This window comes from Lytechinus variegatus, chromosome 4 (genome assembly GCF_018143015.1).
Source record: "Lytechinus variegatus isolate NC3 chromosome 4, Lvar_3.0, whole genome shotgun sequence".
Lineage (NCBI taxonomy): Eukaryota > Metazoa > Echinodermata > Echinoidea > Temnopleuroida > Toxopneustidae > Lytechinus > Lytechinus variegatus.
In genome coordinates, this window is record NC_054743.1 from 59,598,070 (window position 1) to 59,622,677 (window position 24,608).

The following is a 24,608-nucleotide window of genomic DNA, read 5'->3' on the forward strand; positions in this document are numbered from 1 at the left end:
TTTGAGAAATTTTCGGTCTGACATGCACTTACATAATGTTGCGTAATTTCGGAACCACATACCCGGGTGACGCAAAATTGGTCTCAAAAGTTGCGCAAGACTTGAAAGTAAAAAGTCAGCGAGCGGCGCGGTCAAAAAATTTTGCACGGCGAAAATATCGCGCGATTTGTTGAGGGGGGGGCCTCCGAGGGCCCCCCCCCCCGGCCTAGATAGGGTTAAGCAGTCAGGACAGGTGAGCAATAGGATCTATTTCAAGCATCACTCAAAAACTCAAATTTTTCGCCAGACACTTGGACATAACTTTGTTGTAGAAATCTGCACCTTTGAATCTGTTATGGCATCACACTTGCATTGATTGTGTGAAACGTCGTCATCAACAACAGGTGGAATATAACAGGAAATGACAGAACTATTAAACGTGCCTATGTGAAGGCAATTGATCTAGTGAGAGGGAGCTAAAATTTTGGAAAAGTATGGTCTCTCATTTCAGCTGTCATGTTTCAAGGTTGGGTCAATGCAATATTGTCGTATTTATAAGGTGTTTATCCACATTACTCGGTCCCTCAAAGAGGATGTTAAACCTAAGGTCATCTGGTTGCTAACCTACTAACAGCAGCCTCTAAGTAGTCTGGATATTGTGGGGGGGGGGGGGTAAAACCACGAAACCTCGAATTTGCTAATCCACTATCAGTTATGTCTGGGAGTTTAACATAAAAGGACACATTTGATATTTACAATTAATTGTAACTTTAAGTACAGGGTTTGCCATAGAGGTAGAGTTACACTTAATTGTAAAATTGATTGTATCTTTTATGTAATACAGGGTAGGGCAAGGAGAGCATTTGAAAGTTGGTGAAATGAGGGGCTTTGATTCTTGATATTTCTCGTGTTGATTTTCAGTGGGATATCATCTTAACATGAGAAAGAACTGTAGGCCCTCGTTTCGTAAGGATTATGGGGGAAAACAGTTTAAATGCAAAATTGAAATCCTTCAAAGATTGTGGCTTTGTATTAGGCAGCTAAGTCTTAAGTAAACTCCACTGAAGCATTTGCTTGAATTCTTTGCAGCCAGTTATGAAGAATACATCCCTGGAGTGCAGTGGTTTTACAGTTCACCATGTATTCTTCCATGGGCATATGTTGGTCCTGAAAAGGACTGCCCAAACTTGACTTTTTAACAAGTGTGTTCTTGTCATCTTCATGAGAATGAATACACTTGTCATACCATTGAGTTTGGGTTGCCCTTTTCAGGATTAACATTCATGTATGCCCATGGGACTATGGTGTACCATGAAAACACTGCACTATTCTTCTTTGCCATGGAAACCTTCAGAAGTTACTATTCCCTATTTTGACCGAAGGAAGCATGTGACATATCAGCCAGAATTCTGTTTTAATCTGTTTACATTTTACAAACAAAATTCTTCTTCCGGGCAAATTTCATAGAACAACACTGGTTCTGCTATGAGATATGGCTTGTTTATCGTCATGCTAACTCATGGATGTCTTGTCTATGTAAATGACAGACACAATTCTGTTCTTTTTAAAGGAAATAACACATTTGCTTCTTTCTTCATTTTGTAAAAGTAGGGCAAAATAGATTTCTAGAATAGTTTTGAAGGATTATGTAAGCAATTCACTCCTTTTGGTTTCATTTGCAGTAGCTGATGGATGATATCCCAATGTTTGGAGGAGATGGCAAACTGATATTTGATATTGAATATGTTGATAGTGCTGTCTATTGTTTGATCAATGTTAGTACTTTGTGCATTGATATGTTCTTTCACTTTGTCGGTGATATTTCAGCTCTTTTCAAAAAAAATATTTAACTATTGAATACAGAGGAGGGAACATGTAGTTTAACCCGTAATTGCTCTTTATAGTAGCATAAGTCTTTTTGGGAGCTCTTTTGAATAAAATTCAGATGAGTGGTTATAGTCTTTCAAAATGTAGGGTACCGGTAATGCTAGAAAATCATGTTCACTTTGCACAGTTGAGAGTGTAGAAAGCAATTGCCCCATTATACAAATAATGCATGAACATGTAATCTATCCTCGCTCAAGTTGAGGCTATGTTCGAGCTACTGGATAAAGCTGTTAGGCCAAGTGCAATATCTTGAACATTGCCTTAACAGCGAATGGATCACTTAATTAGCTATAAGATGTTAATGTTCTTTTATCTAAAAGTGGTTTGTTTAAACTCCAAGATTGCCGCAATATATATATCACTGCGTTGGAAAGTGAGTATTGTGTAGTCATCAATGCACATTCGCACTAAGCTATTCTGTGACCCACTTGGCTCTATAAACAAATATATGCTGAAATGAAATCTTATTCAATAGGTGCATCCTACTTAACTCTATGAAAAACAACTTCCTCATATTGAGCTTTCATTACCACAGTATCATTCTTTTTTTCTGATAATTACAGATTTATATACTGATTTGATTTATACACTTTATTACAGAACAGAAAATAAATCTATTCATCTGGACTTACACTTATTGAAACTGAGACAAGTTTCATGTCTGATCCGGGACACTTCTTCAGCTCGTCTGAATTCTGCGTCTGGGTCAGTTTGGTACGATTTCCCGCCAATTCATACAAGCTGAAGAAGTGTCCTGGATTGAACATGAAACTTCTGTCTTTCAATAAAAGGATAAATGCATTTATCATCTCTTTTGTAAAATTTGACCTTTTTCCTGGATGAATCAAAACATACATTAGTTAATTACACTTTATATTGTTAGATTCAGGAAATTAAGTGCCTAGCCTTAGAAACACCAGTATTAAGCGCCTTACAAAGGTTAGTATCATCGTCATAAGTACCCCAAGATCCATTTTGAATGAAGTTCAGCATCCGAGTCTTTGCTTCCAACACCAATGCTAAACAACCAGCGCCATGCTTGAAATCATTCTGGTCAGTAGTAAATGGCAGGTGTACTGTGACTTCGTTTCTCAGACATGGAATGTGAAATAAGTTTTCTTCCTCCATGAACATGGGGAATTACAATTGTTCTAACATTTAATGGTTCAGTTAAACTGGTCCTTGTTGACAAATCTGTAAAATGGAAATATTTTATAAATAATTCAAACAATAAAAAAGCTAAAGAAATAGTGAGTGAGGGACATCATCGACTGTCTCATTTGTGTTGCTGAGTTGTGCATATACCGGTAACTGTTTTGTGAAAAATAAGCAAAAATTAAAAATTTCATTACTTTCTTATTTTACATCCGATTTTGATGAAATTTTCAACATTATTCTTGTTTGATTTTTCTCTATTGATTAAATTCAACATTTTCTTGGGTGGACTTGACCTTTAAATCTTTGTGAAACACCCCCCTGGTTTCTGAACTTGGCATCTTTGGTTTCTGTGAATTCAGTCTATTTGCAATTAGTCAAGGTGTCTGTAGTGTTCTCCATATATGGCAGTGTATCCTATTGCCGGACACATTCATTTCAGTGCTTTAAAAATGACAACTAGAGGAAATACAATCAAGAAAAATTATCACTTGCTATTCCAAATATTCTGAAAATTATGAATATGATGAAATTATTTTATATTTTCCAACCATTTTCTTTGCACCGCACTTGCCGCATACCCCTCCGCGAAAAACAATTATTTTCGTGCGTGACAAATTATATTGTAATTCCGGACGCGCGCCGGACGGGTAAAAATATTCTTGATTATAATGATGTAAGAAAGAATTGGTGTGATTTTTTCGGGATTAATCATCTCATGAGTAAATTCTAAGTTTTTGTTTGCTTTCTTATAACGATTCTGATCAGATCTTTGTTATAAATTTGCGTTTGCTAACTAATTTCCTTTTTTTTAATTGCGCGTTCGATATTGCACTTCCAAATGCTCGTTCATATCGTAAGACTCAGTCATCAAGTTAAGTTCTATCGATGCGCTGTCGATCATTGACGGCTCTCCATCACGGTGAACCTCGCGCACGGCCGGGGTACGGGTACATTGAGAACTAGCCCTCAACGATTTAATCGATGGAGCGTACGAGATTGAAATTCGGCAAATCAGGTCCGTATTTCAATCAGAAAATAGATCAATTGGGATCAATTGTTAATGCCAAAACTGTGTTATATGTTATTTCAAGCATTTTCTGTCATTTTTAGAGAAAAATAAGGTAAAAGTTATATTTTCGCCTTGTTTTTGCAATCTCGTTCTTTGAATTGATCTGTGATATTGAACTGCGGAAGTCTTACGGTACGAAATTGATTTCCTACGCAGTTATATGCGCGTCCGGAAATATGATAGTGTCCGGTAATACAATACGTCACTATACATGTATGGTTTTCATGTTTGACCTTTAAGATCCATTTCATTTGGTTTATACAATGTCATTTTTGTTGTTGTTGTCTTTTCGTGGTTTCATGATGTCATTGTCATTGGTTGTCAGTTGTAGCTATTTTTTTGTGGTAACTTTTAATAATGTATTGACAAATTTGAAGTGACATTTGATGTTGTCTTCTATTTCAAATTATCGTTAAGTAATGTTATGTCTTTCGTATTATGAAATGAATGAAGATTGACAAAAGTTGATTTTCAGGATAAAATGTTAATTTCTGATTTCGAAAAATACCTCAAATAGTACCATCAGATGTTGCATGAGATTCTTGGTAGAAGTAGTTTCTTTAAAATTATTGATTTGAGTGAGGTATATTTCAATGATTTAAAATTAACATGTCATTTGTTTTGTAATTGATTATGTTCAGCACTCGTAAATGTACTGATATGTTCACATGAGGTAGCTTATCTGCTTATTTCATTGGACATCAAAGTATTGACTATTTTTATGTGTTTTGGGGGGGGGGGTGAGTTATGTCTCTATTCCACATTTATTTCTTACATCATGCTCTAAAATTATGTTTTTCATCAATGCTATTGAATCCGTATCCTTCAAATGGGCTGTTTATACAGTGGTGCTAAGAAGTTAATGAACCCCACCAGAACATATTTCAAGTGTTTAAAATTCTGCCATGTTTCAGATCTTTATTTGTGAAGTCAGGTGATAAAATATAACATTCAGTAAAGTGTATTTTTTCTGGGCTCGCCGAACATTGCAGTGGTGCTGTCTACGTTCACCACTCGGCATGAACGAGTGCATTTTCTGACGGGTTCACTAACTTTCTAGCAGTTATGTTCAAATCAGTTTATCTACTGTACCACTTTTTCAGAGGGAATATTTTGGATATTAACTACCAAACTGGTAGAAGACAAATACCTCTTTAGACTAATGTGAAGTGCCTTATATACATGTCTGATGCTTTTCACCTGTTGTCTGTGGTTAGCTTCTAACGTGCCAGCGAAGTTGCATTTTTGGGGGAATTTGTGATTTGATGTGAATGTTAGCCCTAAATAGACTGGGCTATTTTGACGCCTAAGAAGCCCCCCCCCCTTATGATCTCGGCCGTCGATCGCGCAGTCGCGATGAAAATTGGCAGGCGCTTTACCCATGGCATTATCTACAAAACTATATCAAATTCTGCGAAAAATCTCATTGCTCATTAATTATGCTAATTCATGCGTAAAATCACAAGTTTGCTCTAATTAATAAAATAATGCCCCTAAAATACTTGTTTTTGTTTCACATGCTCTCAATATGCATCTGATCAAATTTATCTTTCAAAAAGTTCAACATCACATTTAGTTTCTTATGTATTCTATTGTTTTCTAAATTTCTTATGTATTTCTTTGTTTTTTATTGTTTTTTCAATGGAAATCGTCAGGGACTTTATTTTGACCATAAAAAAGTTAAAATTAATTGATTTTAAGCAGTAAAAGGAAAAATAATGATACATATATGAATTTTGGCTAAAAACACCATTTGCAATGGATTTGTACACAAATTCACATTTTTGAGTAATTTTAGGTCTGCATGCACTTGCGAAATGTGTAATTTTGGAACTGCATACCTGGGGTCACAGTTTTGGTCTCAAAAGTTGCGCAAGACTTGAAGTTAAAAGTCAGTGAGTGACGCGGTCAAAAAAATTCGCGCAGCGGATTTATCGCGAAAAATGACAAGGGGGGCTGAATCAGCCCTCCCCCAGTCTTCTCCCCATTCTTAAGAGAATGGGGAGGTTTTTTTATAAAGATTCAAGTCTGACTTTTAAAAAAAATTGCGATTGAATTCCCAGTTGCATGTAGTGTATAATAATAATAATAATAATAGGTCCATTTATATAGCGCAGCTACTATGTGCATATACTCTACTGCGCTTTGATAATTGGTATCATATTATTACCCGGCTGTAGCTGAGCCGCCATATTAATAGGCGCTAAAGCGTTCAAGGAAAAATCCTACCGGGTACCCATTCACCTCACCTGGGTCGAGTGCAGCACAATGTGGATAAATGTGTATATGATAGTGCATGGTCGCATTGTTCATATCACACTGCAGATGGCATCTATTGTGTATGAATTGATTAGATAATTTATGCGTTAAATATAATTTGCACATTGGAGAGTTTGACGTATCTCTTTGTGCCCCCCCCCCCCCAATTTATACCTCTGTATAGGATGTATTCAGGAAATGCGAGTAGTTAAAGGGGAAGTTCACCCTGACAAAAAGTTTATTGTAAAAATAGCAGAAAAAATAATAAAAAATATTGCTGAAGGTTTGAGAAAAGTTCATCAAATATTTAAAAAGTTATTAGAATTTCAATGACTTGATTTGTGACGTCATATGCGAGCAGCATTCCTACATACCGAATGGTAAAAAATCAATGAAATGTCATTTGCTCAGATAATTGAAAATGGTTTTCACTGTAACTTTTGTATATCAATAGACAAATCATTTCACACCCGATCATGAAAAGAAAACAAAATTAAGTCATCAAGAACCATACAAAATTTTAAATTCTTACATTTTATATTACATAACACACGGGTCGGCTGCTCGTTTATGACGTCACAAATCCAAAATTTTGAACTCTAATAACTTTCGTACTCTTTAACGGATTTTCCTCAAACCTTCACCAATATTTTTTACTATTTTTTCTGCTATTTTTACAACAAAGTTTTCTTCAGGGTGAACTTCCCCTTTAATGATTGTAATCTCAGTGAATGGGACTTGATATTTTGCACATTACTTCTCTTAGAGAACACAGAAGATATCACACGAACTGACAAGGTTTTTGATTGAATTGGACAACAAAATGTAAATTTTGAGAATTCTGTTTCAAAAGGCACTTCATCCATTTTTGTAAATTTAGAGAAATGCATTCGTGCACTATATTTTGTACAGACAGAATGGAAAGTGATCAAAAGTGTATTTTCCAATTGCTGTCTCAAAACTAAGTATACACTTTTGTTCAGGTCCTATACCTGAAAAATATAACGTCAATAACTTTGTTTTAATCAGAAATGGATGAATTGCATTTTGGGGAGAAATATTTGTGTGTAATAACTTTAAATGTACTTGATGAATTGGTACTCACTTTCACAAGCTGACATACTACTCTTGTGTTTGTTTCTGCATGTTTCAATGCATAAATTGATTAAGGTATGATTATCGTTTTTTCTGGTATCATTTGTCAATATTTCATTGGAAAACCTTCAATCATGTTCTATCCGCAGTGTTCTGAGTATTTGGAATGCATCATTGTATTTTTTTAATTATATTTCCCCCTCAGAAATCCATCAGTCCTTCTTTTCTCTTTGCTTTTGTTTTTCAACAATAAGATCTAAACTTTTCCTTTATCTATATTTGATAGGAAAAACAGTAAATGAGTAGGCCTTGGGAATGACAACAAAATGACATTGTTTTATGGTTCACCTTATGTATTTTTTTATGAGGTGAAATTAATACTCTTTCTGGGCCCAGTTGCATAAAAGTTACTATTATGGTAACTTTGTCATCCAATGGTAATTACCATGGTAACTATGCCCAATAGCCAATCAAAATCAAGGATTCCATAATAGTAAACATTTGCATGGCAAAGTTGCCATAATGGTTACTTTTATGAAACAGGTCCTAATATATTTTATGAGTTCCACATCTGCATCCACACATGAATCTTAAAAAAAAACATGCTTGTGTCAAGTATTTTCAATATCTTGTATCATGTCTTTGGAACATACTTTCTCTAAAACGAGGCAAGTTTGAAATCTGCTTTAAGAGTACCGGTACATGACTGGACTTACACAATGATATCAGCATCTATCCCTTGTACAACTTTTTCACATCCTCCTGCCTAAATCTGCAACATAACTATACTTGATGAGATAATTCCTCTTGCAGCTCCAAAAAGCTAAAGTGGAATGAAATGATAAGATTAGTAGTGTAGTGGATGGGAATTTTTGTGAAAAATAAGGGAAACCTTAAAATGTCGTAACTTTTTTTATTTTACATCTGATTTTGATGAAATTTTCAGCGTAAGGCTTGTTTGATTTTTCTATATTGATTCAAATTAACATTCTTCTTGGGTTGACTTGACCTTTAAGCTTTAATGAGACATGTAGGATGATAAAAATAGAGATAGTCTCTCTTTCTGCAGATTTACATATTGCATGTTCATTTGTTATCAAGACAAGGTTTTAGTTTCCTAAGTTGCCATTTGCATAACGGTCATAGCACATGTGTATTAATGAAGCTATTTAACCTTATTTGGAAAAGGAAAAAAATCTGAGTTAGCTTGGACAATTCGGTTAGTGGAATATACGCTATTTATTCAGAATATCCTTGCAATGAGCATGTTTCTGGTACCTTTATTATCACTGTTTATGATTTGTAAGTATTCAATTCACGCTTGCCCAGGTTAAACAAGACATCACTTTTTTCGCATCATGTTTGAAGTGTCAATTCATGGAACTATGATGATGTATATATATGTATTATTCAGAAATATTGTGATAACCAGTATGCAAGTTTGGGGTAAGATAATGTGAATATTCTTTTTTTTTTCTTTTATAGGAACACAATTTTGTACAAGACAGTGACAAATGAGATTGATATTTGTGTTAGGACTTTGATAGTAGAGAATTTGACAATTCACCTGTATAAAGTTTGAAAGTGACCTAAATCTTGGAGAAAAAAATATGCCAATAAAATATGGGACTGTTCATCCATTGTGGACTAATGATTATTTCTTCCAGTGTGCATGTGTAATTACAAAGTAGCGGATAGGGAGAAAAGAGATGGGGGGGCGGGGGCGAGAAAAGGAAAGAGAAAGGATGAGAGAGAGAGGTTGTGTGGGTGTGTGTGTGTTGGGATGGGGGATACAGGAAATGGAGTGGGGGGAGAGGAAGAGAGAGAGAGATCAAGACCGGAGAAGAACGAGGAGGCGGATGAGGGAGACAGGTTGAGAAAAAGAATAGGGGGGGGGGCTTGAAAGCGATACATTTTAACGGCATGCAATCGTTATGAAAGGACAATAAAGCGAACAGTTGACATAATTTTTATTTTAACTCCACCTGCAGATTTGAAGTTTTGCACACAAAAAAATGTTAACAATATAAACAAATTGCCAATGAACATTCCTCCATATTTATGCTCCTCTTTCGGCCCATGCAACATGCACCTAGCAGTGTAGGAACGAGTCCCTCCCTCGCTATTTTTATTTTAGTTTACTGATTTTTTTTTTTAAGTCATTGGAAATACATTTTCCTTTTATTTCCCCATTCTTTTATGCCCCTTTTCCCTTTCTTTTCTCCATGTCCTTTTCTTTCTCAATATCCTTCCTTTTTTATTGCTGGGGGAGCAGGGCGAGGAGCATAGCCCACCCCTTTGCCCCGGATTGCGTGCAATAATTTCATTCTTGGGCGGTTATGGCATTCATGGCCAGTGAACTTTCCATCATTTAGGATGGCAACATCAGGCCCAAAGAAAAATCTAACAATAATAACAATGAACAGAATAATACTCATGATAGGCTATCCCCTATTCCGCTTTCAGCTTATAACTATAGACAACCATATTTCCATGCAAGTATAAAAAGAGGCAGGCATAAAATTCATGATTTTTTTTCATTCTTTCAAACTTCGATGAAACTTCATTCCTTATGACACCTGTCGCCCAACCCATTCCCTCCTTCCATGATGTAAAATAATTGGTAAAAAAAATAATAAAAAAAGCTCACATTCTTCATTAGTAAAAAAAAAAAGAATACACATCTTTTTTTCCTCGATAAAATAATCACAGACGGGTTCTCACGTTTTAAACGAGACTGAAACACATTTCCAGGGCCTGCATATCAAAAGTTGCATATTTCCCATCAGTTTTTGCGTCCATCGAGTTCATATCGATTCTGATTCTCTTGGAAGAGCCGGTGATGGTAGGCTAATATAGGCCTATAACAGGCCTGTTTGCAATTAGTTTTAACAAAAAGAAAATGATTATGAAACACCATCATATTGCTGTGGTCCCAGTGATGCGCATGTTTTTTTTTTTGAAAGCCCTGAGATAGCGACGTGAGCGAGCAAAGAAGGGAGTATTGAATCAAAATGAAATTGATATAGGCCTATACCATAATGCTACTGTGACATTTCCCCTATACGGCGGCCGTACGGCGAGTCGAAAACAGCCGTTTATATATATTCATTTTTATTATGAGCTTCATTGGACAAAAAAAAATTATGTTAAAACTGATTATTTCGACTCGCCGTGCGGTCGCCGTAGGGGAAATGTAACTGCGCCATTAGGCCTATATAGAGCTTCTTAAAATGGTTGGCTGCTCATGCTTCTTCTTCTTTTTTTTTTTTTTTGGGGGGGGGTTCTCTGTCGTTTTCTTTGTTTGTGTTTTATCATGTACGTGTCGATGTTGTTCTTTGTTTTATTTCATTATCCATTTGTAAGTTTAGACAAATGCATTATCGGAAAGAAGTGCATGGGTCAAAGTGTTCCAACTCACCGGCCCCTAATGAGTTACAATAAAGTGCCCAGTGCAAGTGATTCTTCCTGTAGTTTTGGGGGGCAGCGCCCATATGATAGACATCGGCTAATCTTATCTGTAAAGTTTCTTATTCATGCTCAATTGTCATGTAGGAGAATCCCGGGGGGGGGGCACTTACATTGACGAGTGGATACCATGCGCGACCCCGGCCGGGCGCGACCAAAAAATCACGTAAAAAGGATGTTACGTACGTATGTGATAAGCCTGGGTGTCAAAACACAAAAATATTGAAAAAAGGGTATCTATTTCACTAGGAAAATTACGTGTTTAGGGTTGAATTTGCGGGAATGATAAAACAAAATTAAAATATTTTATAAAGGATGTCCATTTTACCCCAACACGTCGTGTTTAGAGTCCGATTTGCACGAGATGTAGAAGGTGGGGTCGTACCCCTGGGGGGGGGGGGCACTTCCATTCACGAGTGGATACCATGCGCGACCAAGGGGTCTCGAAAAGCACCCTAAACACGTAATATCCATATTCTGAAAATGAACCCCTTAACAAGTATTGGCGTGTGAAACCCTACCCTTAACAAGTATTGGAAACAAAACTCCTGGCAAATACTCTTGGCAAATATTCCCTGAAATGAACACCTAAACAAGTACAGGAATGTTTTATTGTTACGGTTCCTTCGGTCGTCGGCTTATTTGGTTTAGTACGACCCCACTTCTACACCTCGTGCAAATCGGACTCTAAACACGAAGTGTTGGGGCAAAAATGACATCCTTTATAAAACATTTTCTTGTTTTGTCACCCCCGCAAATTAGACCCTAAACACGTAATTTTCCTAGCGAAATAGATACCCTTTTTTCATTATTTTTGTGTTTTTGACACCCTTCCCAGGACCAAAATCCAGTTAAAACCAATTAGAGCAAAACCAATTGATACCAGTTGGCCAACTGGTTTCAATAGGGAAATTGGAACAACTGGTTCCAATTGAAAACCAGTTGCCAATTGGTTCCAGTTAAAACCAACTGGGCAACTGGAACCAGTTGGCAATTGGTTTCAATTGGTTTTCAATTGGTTCCAGTTGTTCCAATTTCCCTTTTGAAACCAGTTGGAGGCAACTGGTTTCAATTGCTGCGAGTTGAAACCAATTGGAGGCAACTGGTTTCAACTGGAACCAGTTGAAACCAATTGGTTTCCAACTGGATCCAATTGGAACTTCCAGTTGGAATGAACTTAATTAGTTACAAATTAATTAACATTTGCACTATTGCTCATGCCAACACAGAAGCAGCGTTATCTGTCTATTAATACCAATGTAAAGGGCATTGATAACATAGAGACTTTCATATGTATATATTTATATGGGAGATGTGTGTGTATTTTAGTTTTGTCAGACGTGTATCAATCAGATATGATTATTTACGTCTGGGACCGACCTTTAACGTCACCATCCAAAAGACGTGACCAGGGCTCGAACTTCGAACCTCTGCATCAACTTGTAACTTCCCCACAGCTTGGATTACAGGCGCACGCCACAACGCCCAGTTCTTCAAATATATGTATTTTTATTTGATGTAATTTGGTAACAGTTAATGGTGTACTAATTATCTTTGAATCTGTTTTAATTATAATCTATAACATTTATGAACATGGCTTTCACTGCTAAGTATTGGAAACACTTATCTGAAAAAAGTGTGGTACTTCAAATTGAAAAAAAATAAATAGATACATTGTAAATTATGATGAATCTCATAAAACATTAATCTGTGCACACTGGCAGAAAATATGCAAATTAACTGGTTTCAATTGGATCCAGTTGGGTAACTGGAAAATTTCCAATTGGAAACCAATTGGAAATCATTTCCAGTTACCCAACTGGATCCAGTTAGGATTTCCAGTTACCCAACTGGTTCCAGTTAGAAATAATTTCCAGTTAGAAATCATTTCCAGTTATCCTCTGGTTCCAGTTAGGATTTCCAGTTGCCCAACTGGTTCCAGTTAGGATTTCCAGTTACCCAACTGGATCCAGTTAGAAATCATTTCCAGTTGGAAGTCATTTCCAGTTACCCAACTGGTTCCAGTTAGGATTTCCAGTTGCCCAACTGGTTCCAGTTAGGATTTCCAGTTACCCAACTGGATCCAGTTAGAAATCATTTCCAGTTGGAAGTCATATCCAGTTACCCAACTGGTTCCAGTTAGGATTTCCAGTTGCCCAACTGGTTTCAATTGGTTTCAACTGGAAATTGTTCAATTCCAGTTAAAACCAATTGAAACCAGTTGGAAATCCAACTGGTTTCAATTGGATTTTGGTCCTGGGTATCACGTTACGTACGTTACGTGCCCTATCGTGAAAAAGACATCCTTTTTACGTGTTTTTTTGGTCGCGCATGGTATCTACTCGTTAATGTAAGTGGCCCCTCCGGGGGTCGTACTAAACCAAATATGGTAAAGCCGACGACCGAAGGACCCGTAACAATAAAACATTCCTGTACTTGTTTAGGGGTTCATTTCAGGGAATATTTGCCAAGAGTATCGTTTTGTTTAATTCCAATACTTGTTAAGGGTAGGGTTTCACACGCCAATACTTGTTAAGGGGTGCATTTTCAGAATATGGAAATTACGTGTTTAGGGTACGTGCTTTTCGAGACCCCATGGTCGCGCATGGTATATCCACTCGTGAATGGAAGTGGCCCCCCCGGAGGAGAATAGAATTAGCCAACCATGCGAATTAAGAGAATTCGTGTAGGATGTTTTACCATAATTGTGAAACGTAACAAGTAGTAGTGAAGAAAAAAAATCACAAAGCTAATTTGTGAAATATATAGCTTCTTAATGGTACGCGGCCCACCTCATAAAAATGTTGATTAAAATAAACAAAGAAAATCAGACAAGCATTTGCATACTGACCGGGAAGTGCATATAACTATTATTTAAAACTTTATAATATCATAACTTTCATATTTTACACCCGATTTTGATGAAATTTTCAGTGCTATGCCGTGTTGGAATTTTTCTCTTTACCTTTTGTTGGGGTGGACTTAATTCGCATCTAATTTGAATTTATGCTACTATATAACCTTTGACTGTCCAGTATATCTCCTCTATACGACCTTCAGTCTGTGTAATAGAACATAGTAATGCTCGCACGGAGCGTAATGTTATATCATACCATAAATCTGAGATATTTATGCCTAATAAATAAATTAAAATTGATATTGAGTGTGCATTTTGTTTAGTTATTTATTTCTAGATTTCTTGTTTTATATCGCAAAAATTTGATAAGATATTAAGTGCTATGCTTGTCTGGTAATTATTTTTATTCAAATCAAGTTCATTTTCATGGGCATGATCAAAATGTACATCAAACCTTCGATAGAGACTAGTTGCAGATAAAATAAAAAATTATAACAATGCTTTGCCTTGAGACTAATTTTCTCTAACATGTGCGAATTTCGCAATCGTCTAAAACGACATGCGTGGAGGGTGTTCATACAATCTGTAATTATGATTTAATGTAAAATAATTCACCATGGATTTATTTGACAGAAGTGATATTCAGAAGTGTCTGAAACATTTACGAGCGTCGATTCAACGAGATTCGTTGCCGTTGGACAGCGAATTATTACGAGAAGATAAGGTGAGTGAGCACGTTGTTTACTATTTTTCCTCCGTTATGCTGCTGTCAACGTACCCGGCACTTTCCCGTGCAATTTGTGCGCAGTTCCGTAAGTACCACGAGATGACCCGAGCTGTGACGGGAGTGTGATTAGACGGAGCTGTGCTTGGTGATGGTGCAAGCTGCCAGTACAGTGCAGCTGTGGTCACTCATTCAATGAACAAGGTGAATGGGTAGACAGCTGGCAGCCGTCTGTTTTGAGGAGTTTTTAAATTTATTTTTGTTACACGTCTCCTCGTACACAGATGGCTCGCTATTGTGCAGCCATTAGGGGGCTTCATTGCAAAATCCCCCCCCCCCCCTTCGTTCGGGGCTCTTCAACTTTTTGTCTTTATTTTATTTTTAATTTAATGAATCAAAATTTTGAAAATTATTAATTGATATTGTGACCGAAATGCAAATTGATATTTCCTCTTGGCATTAATTGCCAAAAAACGTGGAAAAAATCAAGTTAATAAAAGGAACAAAAACAATGACTTACATGTACCTCGGCTGTCGCGCAAATTCACTTCTCTGTTTTATCCGAACTAAGTAGACCTACATAAACATATGATATGGCCATTGAGTCCCCTGTAAAGATCATGCTAGTAGAACTTCGGAGTTTGGTCTCTGTATTTGGTGAGTGAAGCCAACGGAGTTCAGCTGAACAACCAAATAAGCTTTTGGTCTAGTGCATGGGGTGCATTCACGTACAGCAGTAGGATTGGGTTGGTAGTGTGTACATGCACCACTGCACGTCAATGTTCTTTTTTTATGGTTAAAAAAAGAAACTGGAAATTTCATCAAAATGTGATGTAAAATAAGGTAGTAATGACATTTTAAACTCTCTTTATTTCACAGAACAGTTATATTCACATCTTGGTTGGTATGCAAATGAGGGGACTGGTGACATCACTATTTCATTTGTATTTTATTATATGAAATATGAAATGTTCCAATTTTCTCCCTGTTGTCCTGCGAAACAAAAGTATTATTCCTCCATTGACATGTGGTGTTACCATTGTTTTAACATTTTGTGGTTCATTCAAGTTTTTCCTTATTGTCAAATCTGTAAAAATTGAAATAGTGAGAGACATCATCATTTGTATGTCACTGAGTTATAACTTTTTTCGTGAAAAATAATTGAAAATTTAAAACGATATAAATTTCTTATTTTGCATTCAATTTTTATGAAATTTTCACTGTTATAATTTTATTTATTTTTCTCTATTGATGAAATCAACTTTTTTTGGGGGTGGACTTGACCTTTAAATTTATGTCTTTTATTATTTTTTCACTATCAATAATCAAAATGATGAAATATGAAATGGCAAATTGCCAATTCGTCCACTGCCAACTTGTCCACTCACTACACGGTCTACCTTAATTAAGCTTGTCTAATGCTATTCCTTCCATCAACATTTCACCTAACAACCATTTGGTCCAATATCCATTTGATCTAATCATCACTTTGTCTAATCACCAGTTTGTAGATGATCATTTTGTCTCACAACAAGTTGGTCTAATATTTGTTTTATTTTCATTCATTTTGCCAAAATGATGGTAGACCAAATGATAGTAATTAGTAGATGAGTTTTGGATGAATTGGCATTGGACCTAATGAAAATAAACCAATAAAACAAAAGGCAAGAATGAGCTCTAAGGCCGTGTTTATGCTTCCATTTTTCAGGCCAGAATCAGTGTTTCCAAACGTGATTAGTCCAAAACACGGTTGCGTCCATGCTTACTTTCATTTAAACGCTGTTTCAAAACGCCGATCGTAAACTCACAAATAGGTGCGTTTGTAAACGTCGTTTGACCAGAATCAGGCTTTCTGGGGAAGTATAAACAGAACCACGATCGTAAACGTGTTTAAATGACGTCATTTGGTACATGCTTCCGGTGAGATGAAAATCTGCGGGCAAATACAGTCGCATTGCTCCATATTATCTTCACGTAATAACAACACTCAGAAAAAAAACTTTCGAAAAAGGGCGCCCAGTTTGACCTCGCTTTCCTGCGAAGCCAGCTGGAGATCGTGATTTCACCTCTGGAAAGTTAAGCATAAACAGCACTCCCAGAACCACGTTTACGATCGGCGTTTTGAATCGACGTTTGAAAACGCTGATTCTGTCCTCGCAATGGAAGCATAAACACACCCTAAGTCAACTCAAATACCTTCAACTTGGTGTTCTTCAATGTGTCTTGTCTTTCTTACCACATGTGCTCATCTTTATATCCTCCTAGCTATAACTAAGTTCTCCTGCAGTCCTGCTCCCACTCTTCATCTCCCCCTTCACCATGGCCTTTGAATCTTTCCTCATCTGCTTTTAAAATGACCTCTGTTGTTTTGTTTGCCCTCTTCTAATTTCTCACTGGCTCTACCCATTCTCTTTCTGTCTTCTTTCTATTTCTCTTTTTTTCATTTTGAATTCTTTTATCATGTTCTTAGGTTTTTTTGTTATTTGGTCTATTTTTCTCCTTATCCTCTTTATCCTCTTCATTTCTTTGTCTTATATGTTTTTCTGCCTAATTAGAGATAAAGTCTACTTTTATTTTGTAAACTTTTTCTTCTGACTTGTTTTTGTTCTTAACTTCAAACTTCTCACCAGTTGCTTCCAAAACTGTATTTACATCCTGTACAGTAAACTGAGCTGACTGAAAATATTAGTTACCGGTATGTGAAGTATATATTATTTCAATGGTTTGGATAAAATTTTTCATATTTTTTTTGCCAGATTGTAAGCAGCATTGACAAGAAGAACCTCCTTGACTACTTGAGTGAACAGCTGATTGTATCAGGCCATACAGTTGACATAGCAACATCATTCTCACCTTTTCTCCTTGACCTCTTGGAGAGGTCATGCCAAAGGTCATCTTCTTGTCAGTTTTCATTGGATCGTCATGAGAGGCTATGTGCTGCCTGTTCTCGGCTGGTTGGTTCCTTTCCAGATGCTCAGAAGTGAGTAGAATATCTGAAAGTTAACTACAACTATTTTTGGCATCAAATGAATGAATGAAATTTGTCGGGAAACTGATCATGGGCCTGTTTCATTAAAAAAAATAATTTATCGTAACTCCGCAATTCTGGCAACTACAATGGAAACCTTGCTTTTGATTGGCTGCTGAACCCTGTTACCTTGGTAGTTGCCATAATCCATGGTAGAGTTACAACAGTTGTGTATCCTTTATGAAATGGGTCCTTGGTATATTTTACATGTAGTTTCTTTTAATGTAAGCTGTACCTATACCCCAAAATCCCTCGCCCAAGTTTGGAGTGCTTTGTTGCAGATATATAAAGGATGAATTTTAAGAAAATGTTTCAAATCGAAGGAGATTTGCCTTATTTTGTATCTTTCCTGGTTTTATTGTCTGCTTCAATTCTTTATTTGGATGGAGACAGAGTTTTGGGCCATATGGAAATAGTGGTTTAAACAGAAAGTATTGGTTTCAATTAATTGTAATATAAATTTCTTTATAAGAAGGGAAGGTAATAGTCTCTTCATGCATTTGACCACTGTAATATTTTCATGGAAATTTAGATTCCGATTAGATGTATAAAATTTTGTAAAATTAAAATCCATCAGAAACATGAATATTCATTCTACAAGTAGAGTCTCAAGTAACTGATAAGTTGATTCATTGGGGATAAGGCATCTTCAAGCGGTTTGTTTGGCTGTGCAGAGCTCTCCTGAGGGGGGGGGGGGGATGATGAGCCCTCAGGGGATTTTGTGGCAATCTTTCTTCGAAATTCATCCTTCAACAGGAATTGTATGGTTATGGTATATACCTTGCAATACTTTCCTGTTTATCCTTTTTTTTCACAACAGACTGTATTGATATGAATTTATTTTTAAACTGACATTTATCATGTCCGACTTTCTTGCTAGGTTCATCGAGAAGTATCTTCAGACATCACCCCCTGTCTTTGAGAGATTGCTGAAGACCAAATCAAAAGCAAAGGTAATGTTTCCATTTTTATTTTCATGAGACTGTCAATGAGCATAAATTGTGGAAGTGTTTTGGGTACCCTTCTCTTCTAAATAATAGATAATTGGTCATATTTAGATTAAAAGGCTAGTTTTTTAGCCTTGTCTATATTACAAGACTGTACTGCTTTTAGAATGTTGCATATTGAGTCTTGAACCAGGACAGATATGAATAGTCGATGACATAGGCTGCTGGTTTGTACGCCATTTAACACACACCCATCAGTCGCTTGTTTTAAAGCCATTATATGATATTCTCCATGCTATCTGTCACATGATCAAGAGTTGGACAAGTTGTCAACACTGAACTTGCCAAAACCTTTTTGTCCAAGTCACATTGAATCCAATGATAGAATTGTCCTCATTCGAAGCTCTTGAGAGTGTTTTAAAGAGATTATTGTTGATCTGAAATAGATGCTATTTCATTAAATATGAATTATAATTGATTTTGATTACCAATGTTTTGCAGAAGAACGCATCTTATCGTGACATAGCTCAGACAGCAAGACGTCTTGTTGAACATTCCCCTAACACATATGCAGATATGTGGGACTGGAGCCCATTCCTTGGTCTTCTAGAGTCACATGATGTAGAAACAAGATGGTGAGTCTATGTGTTGTAGAAATTTGGCAGGAAAAATGTATTTATGGATGTTTTTCGTGCTCCTGTTCATGATGAATGACCTTTTGATTGATTATATTACAGGGGCTTTTTTGTCATTTTTTTTAGGGGGGGTGGGGGATAGTGAGGGGGAAGGGGGGGGGGGGGGAAATGGGCGGGCGTAGTAATTCCCTGACATGAAGTCGATGAAAAATATGGAAAGGTCATGACCTAGTGACAAAATTGCTTTTTTACTAAGTGGTAACATCCCTTAAAAAAAATCTTCATCCAATCCACTCATGATGGTCAATGATCTGTCTTCTTCCATTATACATCCATGGCATACTAACGCAAGGCATTGTTGATAAAATGATTCTGGGTTAACATAGATATTTTACCCTAAATTATTCCACTACTGTTAGAAATTTTGTCCTACTCTTAGTCATTTTGCCTCCGAAGAAGATTCTGCTAGGATCGAAAGCTTAGGCCCCTTTTGACTCTCTTACTTATTTATACATGACATTGTGTATATATATAGTTAAGCAGGGTTTGAATGGATTAGCAATGAATTAACATTCATTTATTGATTCATGATTTTTGTCTCACCTGCGAAGCAAAGTGAGACTATAGGCGCAGCTTTTCCGACGGCGACGGCGGCGGCGGCGTCAACATCAAATCTTAACCTGAGGTTAAGTTTTTGAAATGACATCATAACTTAGAAAGTATATGGACCTAGTTAATAAAACTTGGCCATAAGGTTAATCAAGTATTACTGAACATCCTATTAGAGTTTCATGTCACATGACCAAGGTCAAAGGTCATTTAGGGTCAATGAACTTAGACCATGTTGGAGGAATCAACATCGAAATCTTAACATGAGGTTAAGTTTTTGAAATGTCATCATAACTTAGAAAATATATGGACCTAGTTCATGAAACTTGGACATAAGGTTAATCAAGTATCACTGAACATCCTGCATGAGTTTCACGTCACATAAACCAAGGTCAAAGGTCATTTAGGGTCAATGAACTTTGGACGAATTGGGGATATCTGTTGAATTCCCATCATAACTTTGAAAGTTTATGGATCTGATTCATGAAACTTGGACATAATAGTAATCAAGCATCACTGAACATTTTGTGCAAGTTTCAGGTCACATGATCAAGGTCAAAGGTCATTTAGGGTCAATGAACTTTGGCCGAATTGGGGATATCTGTTGAATTCCCATCATAACTTTGAAAGTTTATGGATCTGATTCATGAAACTTGGACATAATAGCATTCAAGCATCACTGAACATTTTGTGCAAGTTTCAGGTCTCATGATTAAGGTCAAAGGTCATTTAGGGTCAATGAACTTTGGCCGAATCGGGGGTATCTGTTGAATTACCATCATAACTCTGTAAGTTTATTGGTCTAGTTCATAAAACTTGGACATTAGAGTAACCAAGTATCACTGAACATCCTGTGCGTGTTTCAGGTCACATGTCCAAGGTCAAAGGTCAATGAACTTTAGCCGCATTGGGTGTATCTGTTGAATTCCCATCATAACTTTGAAAGTTTATGGATCTGATTCATGAAACTTGTACATAAGAGTAATCAAGTATCACTGAACATCCTGTTCCAGTTTCAGGTCACATGATCAAGGTCAAAGGTCATGTAAGGTCAATGAACTTTGGCCATGTTGGGGTTTTTTGTTGAATAACCATCATATCTCTGTAAGTTTATTGGTCTAGTTCATAAAAAGAGGACATAAGAGTAACCATGTATCACTGAACATCTTGTGCGAGTTAGAGTAGTATGCAAAGTCAGCACTGCTGCTATATTGAACCGCGTGATGCAGGTGAGACGGCCAGAGGCATTCCACTTGTTTTTTCTTTACAGGCATGCAGCTAACACAGTGGCTTGTATAACAAAGATGGGTGGGAGATACCGTTCTAATCTTTTCTCATCTCTCTTCACCAAAGATGAAATCTGCTCTTATCAATTAAGGTAGGTATATAAATGATAAAGACAGACCACCCCTTGCCTTGAATGATTTATTCTTTGATATATCGATCCATCCATTCATCATCCCTCCATCCGACCGCCCGCCCCCTATGCTTATCTACGATTGGTTGATAAGCTAATGAATATTCATATGAATGGGAAGAAAGGAAAAAATAAAATGGCAAAACTGCTTTTAAGGATCTTGTAACCCAGTCATTTCAAATGGGTTTGAGTCTATATGAATTGCCTATGTGTCAAATACAAATTATCAATAATTTTCTTCAAAGTCATCACCTAAATCTAGTATGCCAACATCCAATCCATCTTTTCCATGTAACTTTAAAGGGGAATGAAACCTTTGGAACAAATAGGCTTGTGTAGAAACAGAAAAATAAAAAAATAAGAATTAAATTTGAAAAAAATCGGACAAATAATTAGAAAGTTATGAGCATTTGAATATTGCAATCACTAATGCTATGGAGATCCCCCCATTGGCAATGCGACAAGGATGTGTGATGTCACTGATGTACAACTTTCCCTACGGTGGGCTATAAAATACCCTCAAAATGTCTCTGCTTTTATGATGATACAAACTCTTTATCCATGATGTATTCTTAAAAAGTATGTATTACATGCCCCCATGGAGAAAGAACACATGATCTATGGATAGATGTGATAAAAGAGGCAATTCAAGTAAAATGTATACTAGAGTAATGGGGAGTCGTTCACAAGTGACATCACACATCTTTGTCGCATTGTCAATTTGCTATCTCCATAGCATTAGTGATCGCAATATTCAAATGCTCATAACTTTCTCATTATTTGTCCGATTTTTCTCAAACTTTTGTTGATCTGTTTCTTTGATTTTTCTGTTTTTACATAAGCTATCTTGTTCCAATTGTTTCATTCTCCTTTAACTTATTTCTTTTTATTTCAGAAATGTTGTATTTTACTGCTATTTATAATTAAAAGTATCAGAAAATAAATTTCATTTGTTTTTAATGATCAGGGATGCAGAGACTATGAATCAACAGATATGTATGGATCAGGGCAGCTCTGAGGTCACGACCTTTGACCCTGACCTTCACTCTGCTCAGAAGAACGATGGTCATGACCTCTTAGTGCAAGACCATCATGACAATGTGGTGTCAGTGTGTGGTGTCCTTCTTCCCCGAACCAACGTACAGGATACAGCTCAGGTAAAATATGTCTGTGCAATGCAATCAATAACCGACTATACCTTACTCATAACTTGGGTGCGCCGTGGTCTAGTGGGTATGACTCTCGCCTTTCAAACAGAGGGTTATGGGTTAGAATCCTAGCCACGGCGTGTTTTCGTTCAGCAAGAAATTTATCCACAATGTGCTGCACTCGACCCAGGTGAGGTGAATGGGTACCCAGCAGGATGATTTCCTCGCATGCACTGAGCGCCGGTGATGGTAGCTGGAGCTAAAGCCAGCGTAGTAGTAGCAGCGCTTTGTATCCTCAGGCAAAAAGTGCTTTATAAATCCAGCTATTATTATAACTTTAATATGAGCATGATCTTAGTTTGAATATGCAGTGTTCCCAGCCCATCAGGGAAATCAGGGATAATTATTTAACTTTTTTCCAGTCTGGGAAAAATCAGGGAATTTGATAAAAAATACCTAAAATCAGGCAAAAATGCCTCAAATGAGGGAAAAATCAAGGAATTCTGATCGGCTCATAAGCCAAAAGCACGGTAGTCAGTCAGACTGTTCATTGCATATCAAAAAACATCAAGTGAGTGACTGGTTAAGGTGGTACTGATTAGTTTTACGTTATTGTTTTTATACTGAAAATGCATGTAATTCATTGCAACAACTTAGAAAACATGCGAAACTGGAATGGGTTTAAATTATTATCAGGGAATTTTTAATCTTCATCAGGGAAAAATCAGGGAATTTCGTTTTCTTGAAAAACTGGGAATTCTGATATGAACATTGAATTAGATGTCGATCATTCAGTATCATTTAGATTTTTTGATATTTTTTTCAAATAAGTTCTTTATTCAACATTTCTTTATAAACCATAATCAAATACAAAATGTAATTCATGCACATTCGGTATTATACATGTGTAGAATTCAACATGTAAAATTAGCTTGAAGTGCCTCGATCCATCAAGATATAAAATAAACTTATTTGTTGTGGGTTCATAGTGATAGTGCGTTCTATTTCATGCTGATATCTCAATTTCTTTTGATTTGATAATTATACATGTAGTGTTATATAAACATCTTTGTGAAATCTTCTAAATCTCTGAAAGGGTATGAGTTATTCAATTTTATAATGAAGGAAAATAAATTGTTTTTGACTTCAGACCTCATTGCCCAAGCTGGTCCAGGTCCAAACAACCAAGAAGAACTTGCGAAGTCTGGCCCTGGCCGTCTCGGCAGGAAATGGAGTCCTACTCGAAGGCCCAGTGGGATGCGGAAAGACGGCCCTGGTGGAGCACCTTGCGGCCCAGACGGGTCGAACAGCGCCCCCATTGATCATCAAGGTGCAGCTGGGAGACCAGACAGACAGCAAGGCTCTCCTTGGGACCTATCGATGCACGGATATTCCTGGAGAATTCGTCTGGCAAGCTGGAGCCCTTACTCAGGTATGGATGCACTGGTTCAGATTTAAAGATTGACAGCGTGGAAAGGAGGGAGGATTGGAGGAATATGCATAATTGTATTTGATTTAGCCTGAAGTATATGCTTCACTGGATTACTGAAGTTTGTGGATTCCAACCAACATGAATGGGATGTGATAGTGGGGAAGGGTTTGGGGAATGAAAAATATCAGGATTTTAAACAATTTGAGGTATGGCTCCCATCCAGACTTAAAAATTTCATTGGATCCTCCTTGAGGACATAGACTACGCCCCGATCGATGTCATCTCTGTCCTTCTACTGCTCCTAGAATCAAGGTTTCTATGTATCCCGTGACATGGTTTCCCCTTTCTACTGTATACTTCAGACCGTCCATCTCAATTTCAATTATATGTTGTTTATTTTAGGCTGTGACCCACGGTCATTGGATCCTCCTTGAGGACATAGACTACGCCCCGATGGATGTCATCTCTGTCCTTCTACCGCTCCTAGAATCAAGGTCTCTATGTATCCCGTGACATGGTTTCCCCTTTCTACTGTATACTTCAGACCGTCCATCTCAATTTCAATTATATGTTGTTTATTTTAGGCTGTGACCCACGGTCATTGGATCCTCCTTGAGGACATAGACTACGCCCCGATGGATGTCATCTCTGTCCTTCTACCGCTCCTAGAATCAAGGTCTCTATGTATCCCGTGACATGGTTTCCCCTTTCTACTGTATACTTCAGACCATCCATCTCAATTTCAATTATATGTTGTTTATTTTAGGCTGTGACCCACGGTCATTGGATCCTCCTTGAGGACATAGACTACTCCCCGATGGATGTCATCTCTGTCCTTCTACCGCTCCTAGAATCAAGGTTTCTATGTATCCCGTGACATGGTTTCCCCTTTCTAC

General features: G+C 37.0%; 1 protein-coding gene across 2 annotated transcripts; it reads left to right on the forward strand.

Annotated features, from left to right (window-relative positions):
* The first annotated feature begins 14,305 nt into the window (after positions 1–14,305).
* LOC121414419 (midasin-like) lies at positions 14,306–24,243 on the forward strand. 2 transcript variants are annotated; one of them, XM_041607590.1, is made up of 8 exons: positions 14,306–14,496; positions 17,253–17,476; positions 18,405–18,477; positions 18,973–19,106; positions 20,986–21,093; positions 22,100–22,289; positions 23,431–23,712; positions 24,115–24,243. In XM_041607590.1, the coding sequence occupies exons 1-8, from the start codon at positions 14,389–14,391 to the stop codon at positions 24,223–24,225; spliced, it is 1,230 nt and encodes a 409-aa protein (XP_041463524.1). In that variant the 5' UTR covers positions 14,306–14,388; the 3' UTR covers positions 24,226–24,243. The 2 variants fall into 2 exon arrangements, with proteins under 2 accessions (XP_041463524.1, XP_041463525.1); XM_041607591.1 differs by having other exon boundaries at positions 18,976–19,106.
* Positions 24,244–24,608: the final 365 nt, after the last annotated feature.